This window comes from Mauremys reevesii, linkage group 3 (genome assembly GCF_016161935.1).
Source record: "Mauremys reevesii isolate NIE-2019 linkage group 3, ASM1616193v1, whole genome shotgun sequence".
Taxonomy (NCBI): Eukaryota; Metazoa; Chordata; order Testudines; family Geoemydidae; genus Mauremys; species Mauremys reevesii.
The window spans coordinates 106265729-106279703 of record NC_052625.1 but is presented as its reverse complement, the minus strand read 5'-3'; the positions used below and the strand labels follow the sequence as shown (position 1 = coordinate 106279703).

Below are 13975 nucleotides of genomic sequence, written 5' to 3'. Positions count from 1 at the left end.
AAATAAGTTCTTCTCTGTTATATCACATTGTGATTTAATTTAAATGGAGTTGTTCTTGATCCACACCAAATGAGCAAAATACGGCTTGTGTTTAAAATACGGAAAAAATAAGATTTCTCCCACAAAAAATATAAAGTCATTCTGCAGGAGGTTTTGGTGCATTTCCTTAAGCTACATTAGATATAGCTTCAGTTTTGTTCCTGCATGCAGATACACTAGAGTAGTATGCTGGTTGCCAACTCTTGGATCAGTTGGAAAGCAAGGGGAGGAAACCCCAACAGGTTAATAGAGTAGCATGTGTTCATTATTAGCAGGCCTTTGCAAGCCCTGCACTATTGGAGAGTCTTCTAAGAACTGACACTTACTTTAGGGAATGCTGACTCAGACAACTCAGCAGACTGATTCACAGGCACAGGTGCATGTTTGGAATATGCGTGACATCCTTCCATTTTTGTAAAAGCTCGTGAAAGGTGCCAGATTGATAGCCCTGGAGATTGAAGTCTCCCATTTATTCAGAGACCAGGGTCAGGACAGGCAGTAGTAGTCTTGCCAAAATGCCACAACCCTGATCTGGAAGGCCACTTAGAAAGGAGAGGATGGTATAGGCTCATTCACCTATAGAACTTTCTGCTGAGGCTGCTAACAAAATTGCCAATTGTGGTGGTGTTTTTTTGTGATGTGCAGACCTGCCCAATGGAAGTTGGGCAGATCAATAAGCTTACTTTGCACAATAGGTTATAGAGTTTTTAATGTGCAATATTCAAAAAAGAGTGGTTCAGTTACTAACCCATAATCTTACGTCTTCATATTCTAACTAACCAAAATTCTTATGAAATAAAATCTCAAATGGAATCAGTTTTGGTGCTTGGCTAGAATGAGCATCAAAGAAAAAAACAGCACCACCACACAATTTGGCCTAATGTAACAAAAAAATACAACTCTCAGCTGATCCAAGGGGAGGGGAGGGAGAGGAAGCTTGGAATTACAATAACCCCTCCCTCTCAAGTAAGGCTACACTATATAATGTACAAACATCTTACAAAGTCCACCCATACTAGTCTATGTTTGACCCGCACGTACATAGGCATTTTCTGCAATTACTGACAATAGCCAATCAGTAAGGTTCATACCCAGCCTACACCCATGAATAATACTATAATTACCGGTTGGTTTGATCTTTTCAACAAAATGCAGGATACGCTTTGATCATGTCTTGCTTATGGCTACTCCAGGACTAGAAAAGAAACTGGGACCTTAATGCATAATCACTGTGATTTTCAACACACTTTTCTAAGTCTCATGTTATTTCTCAACCTCCTCCCTCTTGTACTGCATCTAAAGGGGTAGTCTAGTCAGGTTAACGAATAAAAGGAAATTCAGCAAGTCAAGCAAAAAATTATTTTTCCTTGTCTCTCTGGAAGGTAATATTACCACAGAGGGATGTGCATTGGTTTCAAATATATTAAATAAAAAAAAAATACATCCAGTGTTTGGTTTCACATTTAACTGCACTGTCATTGCACATTTAATTATGCTATGTTATTTGTTCTAGGTAACACTGAAATAGAGACCATCAGTATATTTACATATTCAAATAAATGGCAGCAGAGACCTGAGGGAAGGGAAGTTTCCCTTTCTTCTTGCGAACAAATTCATGGAACACAGAAATTGCCCTACTGACGAGGTCCATCAAGTCTAGTATCCTGTCTCCAACAGTGGCCAACGCCTGATACTTCAGAGAAAGATAGAAGAACACTACAGTAGGCAGATGTGGGATAGCCTGGCCCCCATATAGGTCTCATTCTAAACATTAATGGTTAGAAATTGGTTTGAAATATGAGGTTTTTAGGAATTTCTGTGGCTTTCATTGTCTCCCCCTTCCCCCACAAATATTTTCCTGCAAGAACCTCATATTAGCTGTTCAGGAGAGAAGACCACAAGACTAAGATTACTAGCCTTCTCTCAACCAAACGGAGACTGGACCAACACTAACAGGAAAAGCCATTTTTGATGGCACTATTATTGTATCTTATAATATCTGAATATTTGGGATGCAGCGGTAGGGTGGCTACTTTAAAAAAAACTAGATATTCTGCAGTTGACTGCATTAATTGTGTATCCTTAAAATGAGACTACCTCCTTTTTCCACAAAGATGTTTCTAGAATGTTCAGCCAACCAGAGGATCTAAGGCAATTAATTCATAGGTGCCATATAATAGATCTCTAAGAAACGTACAAAGCAGCTCCAGATTTGAGCCAAAAAGCATCCCTTTTTCAAAACAGGGAGCCAAATCCTCATCAAATTGAATTCACCTGGAGTTCTGCCATTGAGTAGACAGGGATGTGGCCAAGTATGCCTATGGGAAATCCTTTTCTAACTCAAGCTTTCTTCCTCCTCGGTTCAAATTAAATCTCCTCAGGGTCAGGTTGGCTTTCTGCAGATAATTAGTCTTGAAAAAACTAAATATGACAATGGTTAAACTGCTCCTAAGCAGCATTCTCCATAATTAAGAATGGGGTAAAAAACTCTTTACATTCCAAATTAACTATCTATTTGTAGGAGAGTTTTGTTATAAATTATTTAACGTCTGAACTTTGCTCCTGGATCTTCAAGTTTCTCTTCCGAGTGCCCAGGAGGACTGTATGCTAGACTGTAGTCACAGCAGTCAGAGTAGCATCTGTGGAATGCAGTATAGTACCTGAATGTGGTTCAAAAACGCCATTAGAATGAAGTTTTTGATCCAGAGGGGAAGCCCCTCCTCAGTGAAGATTTCTGAACTGCACATTGCCCTCTGTTGAAACAGCGTTTATTACTAGGTGGCAGATATTTTATACAATCCTTCATTCTACAAGAAGCTACAGTCAGACCAATAAATCAGTCAGTCCGTCCATCATCCTTAGCCCACTGCTGATGCTGTCTTGAACAATGTTCACTTTGGTGGTTGGGGGCGGAGAACAGGTTTCCCTAGGAATAAGCTGAATAAAGCTTCCTGTTCAGCTAAAGCAGGAAATGTGCTCCAGCACTGCCTTGTTCACAAAGAGTGGGAAATACTTACTAAAAAAAATAGCAGGAGATGAAGCCTAAACTCAATTGTGCTAATGAGTCTACAGTTCCCTTGTATCAGAAAAACAGAAAGCCAGACTTCTGCAAGGACTCTCTGCCTGCCTCAGTTTACCTCTCTCTGATATTAGCATGCTCATGTTTGTTTGTTTGTTAAGTGTATGCATATTTTATATATATACATATATGTGTATATATACACACACACACACACTTCTGTATGAACAATTTAGAAAGTATAAAATGATGCATTTCCTACATATTGTGCTATATCTTCAGGACTGATAGAGTTATGGATGCAGGCCATGTCTACACTACAGGCGCTGCAGCAACACAGCTATGGTGCTGTAGCTATGCCATTGTAGTGTTATAGCATAGACGCTGCCCAAGGCCAGAAGGGATTTCACCTCCCAAAGTGGTGGTAGCCAGGTAGATGGAAGCAGTCTTCTATTCACCTAGACTCAGGGGCAGGAATTTTTCCCACTCCTGAGTGCCATAGCTATGATGACCAAACTTAAGTGCAGACCAGGCCCTAGAAAACAACAGTAGTTAAGTCACACACACACACACACCAGTTTCTTCTGCAACAGCATAAAGTGTAAAAACCAAATCCCAACCTAGTATGGGAGACATCTGACCCAGAAAACTTCACAAGGTTCATTTCATAGTATTTCCTTCCTAATATCTCCTTGAAGAAGCAGAAAGGGCCAGGGAAGAGGCAAGAGGTGTGACCTCCCAGCCTGTGAACAGTGTGATCCACAGAGAAGGAAAGCAGTGTTAATATTTGCATAGATATTGAATGTCTCCTCCCAGCCCCTACAACAAATACGTGACCTGTCTGAGCTCCAGAACAGGCTGATCAATGCTGTGTAGCCAGGCTTATGTTCTACTTTGTGTGCTCCTCGGCCAAAAGCCACCTGACCAGAAGAGTTTTCTGATCAGAGTAGAAGCAGGACAGCCTGATGTCGAGAACTTCCTCTCATTGTTCCATTAATTGGGGAAGGAGAATGAAAGAGAGTAAAATGAACATGTAACTAGCTTGTGTTCACTCCATTAAATCCTAGAGAGCGTCTTCAGACTAAATTTTCTAAATGCAAAAGCTTATAATGCAGATTGTATGTACAAAATCCATTAGAAGATTTCTTCTACAAACATGTGTAAGTCATACTTGTAACTAAGTAGAATTGAAGCATCTAAACAGTCAAATTAGATTAAGCAATCATATCTGGTGAAATCCAGGAATTCACATTGGATGGATGCTTAAGGATTAAATTTTAAATGAGGGTTAACTGAGTCTGTAAATTTTCAGGAAAAAGCATGCTTTTAATCTGCAGAAACACTCTTCTGTTTACATTACCATATTTACATATAGGATGAAACCCAGAGTGCTTCCTGAAAGGTGCTGAGTGCCCTTGACTCCCCTAAAAAGCAATGACATTTGAGGGTGTGTAGCACCTGACAGTATCAGGCCCCAAATGAGTAAAGAAAAGGGTGCAATTCACTCAAGAGCCACTACTGCCATCTCATTAGTATGTGTCATTTTATGAGCAGCTGACAATCATTCCTAGTAGGCTCCCACTTGCATTCACTCCCAGTCCCCATCTTGGCTGTGAAGTTTAAAATCTGAAATTTTCACTTTTTCACTGAAGTTTGCATAGTGCCTTGAAGATGAAAAGCTATATACAAGTGCTACTGTTGTTATTATTAGAACTACTGTGTTTTACAAAGGCATACAACAATGAGGAAATTACATAAGCTTAATGAAAACCCGAGGAAGGATTGTCAAAATCTAATGGCTCTGTTCCAGGAATGAATTCTCTATCAGCAACCTTTGGCACATGGTGCGCCAGGGAAAGCCCTTGGTGGGCCGGGTCCGTTTGTTTACCTGCAGTGTCCACAGGTTCGGGCAATCGCAGCTCCCACTGGCCGCGGTTCGCCAAACCTGCAGACACAGCAGGTAAACAAACCCGTCTGGCCCGTCAGGGGCTTACCCTGATGGGCCGCACAGAGGGGGGGGCAAGAGGGGCAATTTGCCCCAGGCCCCGAGCCCCACAGAGGCCCCCACCAGAGTTTTTCGGGGCCCCCGGAGCGGGGCCCTTCACTCCCTCCGGGGGGCCCGGAAAACTCTTGCGGGGCTGGGCGCAGGAGCTTCTCCGCTCCCGGTCTTCGCCGGCGGGGGATCCTTCCGCTCCGGGGCGGAAGGACCACCCGCTGGCGAATTACTGCTGAAGACGGAGCGGGACCCGCCGCCGAAGTTCAGCTCGGTCTTCGGCAGTAATTCGGCGGCGGGGGGCCCTTCCCTTCCCGGACCCGCCACCGAAGTGCCCTGAAGACCCGCGGCGGGGGCCCCCCTCCGCCGAATTACCGCCGAAGACCGGGCTGCACTTCAGCGGTGGGTCCGGCTTCGGCGGTAATTCGGCGGCGGGGCGGGGGTGTCCGCCGCAGGTCTTTGGGGCACTTCGGTGGCGGGTCCTGGAACGGAAGGGCCCCCCGCCGCCAAAGACCCCGGGCCCCCGGAATCCTCTGGGCGGCCCTAGGGCCGCACGCCAAAGGTTGCCGATCCCTGCTCTACATGGGCCAATACAGCCAAACTAAGGTCACAATACTGCATGCAATGCTGAAGTTTTACAACCACCGTGAGCCATTAGTGCTTAGAACCACTATCACCTTGGGCCATTAACTCCAAGTCATCAAACCCAGGAAAGGCTTTGCATCTCAACAGCCATAGCTGCTGCACAACACACAGCTCATGATGTAAAATTCAAATAAAAGGAGCTTAATATGCACTGTACTAGCTTTTATATTAATAAACCTTAATAAACAAAAATACCTGCAACATGATCTGAATCTCAAACTTCAGCTCCATTAGGCAGCCAAGAGGAACAAGTTCCAAAGATGGGGGTCTTCAACCGAGTATTCTACTGCTGAAGACACAAGGCCGAGTTTCAGGCACAGACAGCCAAGACACCTCACTGGACCTCACTTGTCACAGGGGGACATAGGAAAAGACATGATCTTCCAGATCACACAGGGCTCTACAGATTGTCTCCAACATCTTGAATTGCATATAGACCAGAAAAGAAAGCTAGTAAAGTTCATTTTAAGTATTCGGAAGGTGAACCTTCCACATTAAAAGCATTATAGAAATCCAGCCTGTCCTGTTTAGGTAGACAAGAAGATTCCGCTGTTATAGAAGAGTTACAAATGTGCGACACGTGTAGGATTGCCAACTTTCTACTTGCACAAAACTGAATACCCTTGCTCCACCCCTCCTTGGAGGCCCCGCTCCTTTCTCCAAGGCCCTGCTGCCGCTCACTCCATCCCCCACTCCCTCTATTTTTGCTCTCCCCACCCTCACTCACTCATTTTCACTGGGCTGGCCCAGGGGGTTGGGGTGCGAGAGGGGGTGCAGGCTCCGGGGTGGGGCCAGAAATGAGGAGTTCAGAGTGCGGGAGGGGGCTCCGGGCTGAGGCAGTGGGTTGGGATGCAGGAGGGGGTGAGGGCTCTGGCTGGGGGTGTGAGCTCTGGGGTGGGTCTGGGAATGAAGGGCTTGGAATGCAGGAGAGTGCTCCGGGCTGGGATTGAGGGGTTTGGATGGCAGGAGGGGGGATCGGGGCTGGTGTGGGGTGCAGGGGGGGTGAGGGTTCCATCTGGGGGTGCAGGCTCTGGGGTGTGCCTGGGGATTAGGGGCTTGGGGTGCAGGAAGGGGGTTTGGATTTGGAGGGGACTCAGGGTGGGGCAGGGGGTTGCGGTGTGGGAGAATGAGGGCTCTGACTGGGGGTGCAGGCTCTGGGGTAGGCCCAGAGATGAGGGGCTTGGGGTATAGGAGGGGGTTCCAGGTTTTGGGGGAGCAGAATGGGGCAGGGGATTGTGGCTCAGGGTTGGGGCGCAGCCTTACCTCGGGCAGCGCCCAGTCGGCGGTGCTGCAGGTCTAAGGCAGGCTAGTCCCTACCCGTCCTGGTACTGTGCTGCACCCCAGAAGCAGCCAGCAGGTCAGCTCCTAAGTGGGGGGCAGGGGCCAGGAGGCTTCGCACGCTGCTCTTGCCCGCAGGCACCACCACCTCAGCCAATGGGAGTGTGGAGCCAGTGCTCAGGGCAGGGGCAGCGTGTGGAGCCCCATGGGCTCCCCGCTTAGGAGCTGGACCTGCTGGCCACTTCCGGGGCGCAGCATGGTACCAGGACGGGTAGGGACCAGCACCACCGACAGGACTTTTAACGGCCAGTTGTCAGTGCTGACCGGAGCTGCCAGGGTCCCTTTTTAACCAGGCATTCCGGTTGAAAACCGAACACCTGGCCACCCTAGACACGTGTATTCTTTACTGGTTTGAAAAAGAATAAACGTCCTTCTGCATCCAGGGCACTCAGTAAATGTATTTTAATTAACACATTCTTTAAACAGAACAGATTTTCTCCCAAATGAGCATTAAGGAGACCAAAGGTAAATAACTAAAAAGAACTAGCTGACAATTTAAGACAAAATTTTAAATTACTAATGCTATTAACACACAAAAAATACAGAATGTCATAGCAGCACTGAGGAACAGATGGGCCTTACGCTCAGTTATGTAGCCAGACAAACAAGCATACTGCATGGCTGTTTAGAGAATGACTGACTAATTACCAAGATTCGAAGACAAAAGGGTTTGTTGTGGTTATGTTGCCTCCACTCCCCTGCCCCACCCTTGTGTGCATGCCTGTGTGTGCACATATTGTTCTAAGATAAACTATAACCCATATTTAAAAAAAAAAAAAAAAGAAAACCTTAATATTCCTAAACAGAGTGAAAGCAGTTCCCTAAATTCTGGGATCAGGCAGGAATGAGTAGCTTAGAGCAACCACCACCTTCTGGATGTTTGACAAATACTGGAAAACTTTAAGGGAGTCCCATCCCTCTCTCTATGCTGAAGGAATGGAAGTCATGATGATGATGATGGGATCTTCAACCCAAGGACGGATTCTCTGAGCTTTAACAGGTACAAAGAAACTTTTGAAAGCTCCGTAACACAAAAGTTAAACCAAAATACTTAACCACCAACTGCAATATTATTAATTAAAAGTCTATGCTTTTCAGCAACCTGTGCACCAAAACAACTATTGTTATTCATAACATTACTTTCCTTCTGCAAGCAATAAGGATCTGACAACTGAGAACAATGTTAATTGATTTACTCTCCTGTGTTCCTTCCCTTCAGCTAGTAGTTTCTTATGTGAAGCTTTTATTGTGTAGGTATGTTATTCTGAAAAGCAAATATTTGTGACACTGGTATACAAAACAAAACCAAACATAATTAAACTACTCTCCTTGTTTTGCAGATATTTCCTTCAATGCCAGCACCACAGAGTTAAACTTGCAGACAAGCCTTGACAACTTCCATTATAGATGAGTTCATGATGTTAACTACTGTTGATCACCCCACTAAATCTCATTTTCAAGAATACAAGCAGAAGAAAGCATGTCACAAGAGAATTAACAGGTAACATTAAGCTGAATATTAAAATGGTTAGCTTGAACAGCAGCTATAAAAAGGTGTCAGTTACCCAAAATAATCCACAGAAAAGTTGCTTCACAAGAAGCCTTTTTTAAAATAAATTTTTAAATATAAAACATAACTTACTATTAGTTAAATACAGCTCAATAAACTACATAACTTTATTAATTAAATGAGGCTTTGTAAATCATGGAGGCATAAAGAAAAGGCAATGCAATTTGTCTACACTGGAGAGGCATCTCTAAAAGCATGAGGAAGGCAGAATAGAAGAAATATGTATAGTTCTGGGAACAAATACACAAAGAAATTAAAATTAAATTTAATTGTTAAATTAAAAGGGAATTCAGAGAAGAGAAAGAAAAAATGAAAAATCATTCTTGAGTACTGTACTTTTCAAGTGGTGTAAGAAGCGAGGTGGGTGGTGATAAGCCATCTTTAGCTTACATTTTGGAGTGCCAGAACATGTACCAATAGGGTGACCAGATAGCAAGTGTTAAAAATCAGGACCCTTTTTTCAGAGGGTATAGTCGCTATATAACACAAAGCCCCTAATGTTGAGAGGTCTGGTCACCCTACAGGCCAGGAAACTACATCTATCAGGTGAGGCTTTGATGTACCCTTTTCTCTGTGTCAGTTGAAAAATGCAGTGATTATAGGAGTTTTCTGAGATACACAGAATCGTCTTTCCACCAAATTGTGTGTGCATGCTTGGGAAAGCAAAGGTAATATCTGAAAGCACATCTTCCATTCTTTTGAACTTAATGTAGCCTATACAAATTGAAATGTAACTCCCTTGGTACTTGTTTACACAGCTTTTAGATCCCTTCTCAGGGTGAATTGATTTGGTGACTAACAAAGATGGACCTAAACCAAAACCCAAATATGAAAGATTCAAAATCCAAGGCCAAACCTAAGTTTTGCAGCTTGAGCTCTGTATTGAGTTATAAATACAAATTTGTGATTAGTCTGCATATAAGAGAGTATCATATAAATGAAGGTCAAGTCAGAAGAACCATGGAACAGAGAAAAAGAATTAACAAAATGTTTGGAAGAACTGAAGTATATACAAATTTTAAAACGTTAATTGAGGTATGCACAAGCAATCTGATGAATGGATATGACTGAACTGGTTAAAAAAACAGCATAAACCAGACATAAAAGAACAGTCTCAGTTACTGTGTCATACTATAGCTGAAAAATAGTAGTGTTAAAAGTGCTGAAAAACAAACAAGTCCCTCACACTGTACAGTCAGTTTACTGTCCTTTACCCTACAGCCTTGATTTTCACTGAATCAGATCTGTGACAGGCAGAGACTGGAAAAAAACCCTCCATGCTGAAACTTCACTACCCTGAGCCAGCAGGAAATTCCAACTGCTCCATGCACAGGAGCCAAAAAGAGAACTACTGGAACGAAATGTGGAGCTTAGTGTGAAAAGCGTGTCGTGATCCCTCTGAACTTCAGTTGAGAGACGATTATGTGAAGCAAGCTTGGCTAGTTTTGTATTTCAGTGAGAGCAGAGGGCCAGGTTGGGGAATGTTTATTGGGCTCCAAATTATTAGAAATAAGAGCGCTCAACTTGTTTTGTTTTGGTTTTTTTTTTACATGAAGTAATAATCCCCTCAGGATGTTGAGGGGAGGAGGCAGGCAGGCACTGAGGACAGATTTACAAGGGAAAATGCAACACGTGAATGTCACTTAACTAATACGTTTTTTGATGTGATGCATTTTCCAATGTGTATATAGGTTTGTCGAGTTTCAGATCATGTTAATACCAGTTAGACAGGACAAGTTGCCTTTTCAAATGTTTTCAGCTGGTCATGGCTAACAGCTAAACCACCACCATTTAACACAACTGCCCTTAGCCACATCAAGTTAACATCTTAGTTAACATACTGTATTTTCTATTAGAATGGATCTTCCCAGCGCAAACAAGGCCTAAAACCCTAACCCAGCAAACTGTTCCATGCTAAATTTATGGGGCTCCCTGCGGCGCAGGGGCCTGCCCATTCCGAGTAGCTTTCATGCTGCGAGCCGGCCGGATTAACAGCCTCAAAACAAACCTCATCTTGGCTGATCAGCTCAGCCCTGCGGATTCCCCGGCCCCGCCTAAGAGTTTTGACATCCTGGCATCAATCAGGCGCGCAGATGTGGTGCGCGGGCTGGTACATTTCCCTGGCAGTTCTGCAAGGGCGGGACAGATTCCCCGGTGGAGTGGCCAGGCTCGGGAGAGCCACCAGTTTCAATGTGTCCCTTTCCCCCAATTAACCCTGCAAAGCTGGGCAGGAGCCGAGCGTCTGCTCCGTGAACGCCGGCCAGGCGGGTCCTTCCCGCAGCCTGAGCTGGGCGGACTAACTATGGGGATGGGAAAGACCTTAAACTCCCGCCTCCCCTTAGCTTCACGCACAGGTCTGCATCCCCCCGCTTCGTACTGCAGAGAAAGCTCGCGGAGCTCGGGCCGGCCAGCTCCCTCCAGCCGGGGGAGGGGGGACGGACACTGGCCCCCGCCGCGCGCCCCCCCCCCCCCCAGAGCGGGCGCGAAGAAGTTGGCAGCAACTCACGGATTTGAACGCGGCGGTGGTCGAGGCGGGCGCTCAGAGCGCGCAGGGAGCCCAGGCGGCGCTGGAGCCGGGCGCTGCGCCGACACAGGGCGTCCGCTTGGCTCTGGATCTCGCCGAAGATGTCGCTGGCGCAGCGGGAGAGGTCGGAGAGCTGCCAGAGCAGGGAGACCAGCGAGTGCGAGCTGACCTGCTCCAGCGAGCCGAACAGCAGCAGCCCCGCGCCGCGCCGGCGCCCGCCGCTCCCAGCCCCGCCGGCCGCCCGCGCTCGCTCTTTGTCCGGTCCCAGCAGCGCAGCTCCTCCGGCATCTTCCAACCGGCACAGCTTCAGGGGCTCCACCGTCCTCAGCGGGAAAGGCATCTCGGGGGCTTACACTTCCCGGGAGCCAGAAATCCTCATTAAAAAACAAGAGCCACAGGAGTTCAGAGGGAAAACCGACCAGCCACAAACTTCCCCCCCCCAGCTCCGCAGAGAGATTACGGGGGAAGGGACTTCACGCTGCACCCCGGGAGAAGCCCTGAAAGGAGCTCACGTGCGGGAGGTGCAGCCAGAAGTCCTGCTGGCCATGGGGCAGCAGGAGGCACATTGCACTCGAGGAGACAGAGGGGAAAGAAGCTGGCTCAGTGGGAGGGGGAGGAGGAGAAGTGGTGAAATTGTTTGCAGCGAGGAGACAGGAAAACAGCCGGAGTTTCTCCCCCCAAAGTGGAGATGGGGAGGAGGAAGCGGGGGGCGGGGGGGGTAGAGTGCCCTGGCTACAGCCACAAAGAAGGGAAACCAGGAAAAGAAAAGAAAAGTGGAGGAGAGGAAGGGAAATAAAAAGCCCAGAGCAGCCACCTGGGGCTCCCTGAGCTGCTGCACTCACTCACTCCTCTGAACCTCCACCCAAACTCCAAACCAAACCCGGAAAGCGAAAGCAGGAGGGAGAGAGGGGGGAGGGGAAAATAAACACACACACCGACAAACCTGGGAAAAGAAAAAGAGGCCGCCGCCTACCTGTGGCTTCCCGAACTGGAGCCTCTGCCAGAGCCTCACCCCTGCAGCCAGCAGCAAAGGTGAAAAGAAAGCCTGCCTCCACTCTGCCAGCCCCTCTGGGACCAGCTGAAGTGGGATCATCTCTGCCTTGTCCACCCCGTATCAGTCAGAACTTCGCTCTTCCCAGAGGAGAAAACTACCCTCCTTTGTCGTCTTCTCCTACCAACTATAACTTGACTCTACCACAGGGGTTTTCAACCTTTTTTCATTTGCAGACCACTAAAAAATTTGAATGGAAGTGCAGACCCCTTTGGAAATGTTAGGCAGGGTCTGCAGCCCACAGGTTGAAAACCACTATTCTATGGTAACAACAACCTTTCACGGACCCCTTAGACATAATCTGCAGACCCCCCTCCCACACACACAAGGGATCCATGGACCACTGGTTGAAAACCACAGCCCTAGAGAGAAGCATAGGAGACCCTCGCTGCATCTCAACTCCCCCTCTTCCACTCCTTTTCTTTTCTTACACTACTAGACATTACTCAAGAGCATGCATGGCACAACCTCTCTTTAAACACACACACAAGTCAGAAGCCACACACTTAGCATATTTTAGTGATTGTTTTGTAATTAATGTACAGTGTATGTTTTCAGATAAAAATGACCCCTACACAGAAACAAAATCTAAATAAGCCAGCACAACATGCAAGGTTACAAACCAAACAAGTTACTTCAATATGCAGGCAGTGTTGTAGCCATGTTGGTTCCAGGATATTAGAAAGACAAGGCGGGCCAATTAAATAAATTACCACCACCTCCTTGTCTCTCTTATTTCAATATGTAATGCTGGCATAGATGAAAACCAGAGCCTCCAGCCTCACACTTGTTCCTCCTCTGCCACCATACAGTATTCTGTTGGGATGCTCTTAATCATGACTACTATACTGGGATATCCCCTATGGAACCAATTTAGCTTTGTGTTAGCAAATGGCAATGACTGCTGCTTAATTGGACTATTGTCCTATTTTTGCTGCATGTGCAGAGAAGAACAAAATCAGAGACTGTGGAAAGGGAATCTGGGGGGGAAATGGAAAATAGCTATTCTGCCCTCTACATTCCCCTCATAACTACAGCATAATTTGGTATCCAAGATACTCAAAGTAGTAGAAACTCTCCCACTGCAGTTTTGGGATTAGCTATGCTATGAAATTTTATGAAAAAATCCCCACCAGTGGGTAGCACTGGGTTAGTTGCATCAGTGGGGATATCTATCTGAAGTTCTTACACAGAGGTTAGTGCTAATGGAAGGACACAGTCAATGGGAGCATAATAGGAGCAGTTGCTGAACTGCTGTGGGGTGCACAGAAGAGCTGAGATCTACAGGACCTGGCTATTGTATTTCTGTGGATCATATTCATCTAGAAAAACCATCAGTCACTTGTGGTTCTGCCATTAGTATTGCCTTTAGCATGAAGAAGCTACAAAGATTTGAGGAAATATAGTGGCAGACTTGGAAAAGTAGGATTCCCCTTCCACATGTTTTTACTGACAAAAGGTAGCATATATGGTAGTATTTAAAATCTCTTAGGCCCTAATCCTGCAAACACATCTGTACTAAACTTTACTACCATGAGTTGTTAATATCCAGGTAACGACGGTTAGCCAAGTGTTAAAACTTCACCTTAAGCACTGTCTTTGTAATACAGAAGTTGGCAATAAATATTAAAATAAGATTAAGTAAAGATGAAATTGAGTGATTGAACAAAAATACAAGAATAAAAATGTTAGTGCTGTATTTTATAAGATTTAGGCATATTTTTAAATGTTTTTTTCTTTTAATTGGAATAGCCACTTAACTAGGACTATATACCTTGTTCACCAGGATGTTTGAA

At 45.7% G+C, this 13975-nt stretch overlaps 1 protein-coding gene across 7 annotated transcripts in view; it reads right to left on the bottom strand.

Moving 5' to 3' along the window:
- Positions 1 to 12696, bottom strand: part of NHSL1 (NHS like 1) — a 234445-nt gene extending 221749 nt beyond the window's left edge. For 3 of the 7 annotated variants that reach the window (XM_039532500.1, XM_039532501.1, XM_039532502.1), the window contains exon 1: positions 11111 to 12014. In XM_039532500.1, the coding sequence (XP_039388434.1) occupies positions 11111 to 11468 (358 nt within the window). In that variant the 5' untranslated portion in view covers positions 11469 to 12014. Of the gene's footprint in view, positions 1 to 11110; positions 12039 to 12101 lie in introns of those variants that run through there. The other 4 variants (XM_039532498.1, XM_039532499.1, XM_039532497.1 and 1 more) reach the window with 4 other exon arrangements.
- Positions 12697 to 13975: the final 1279 nt, after the last annotated feature.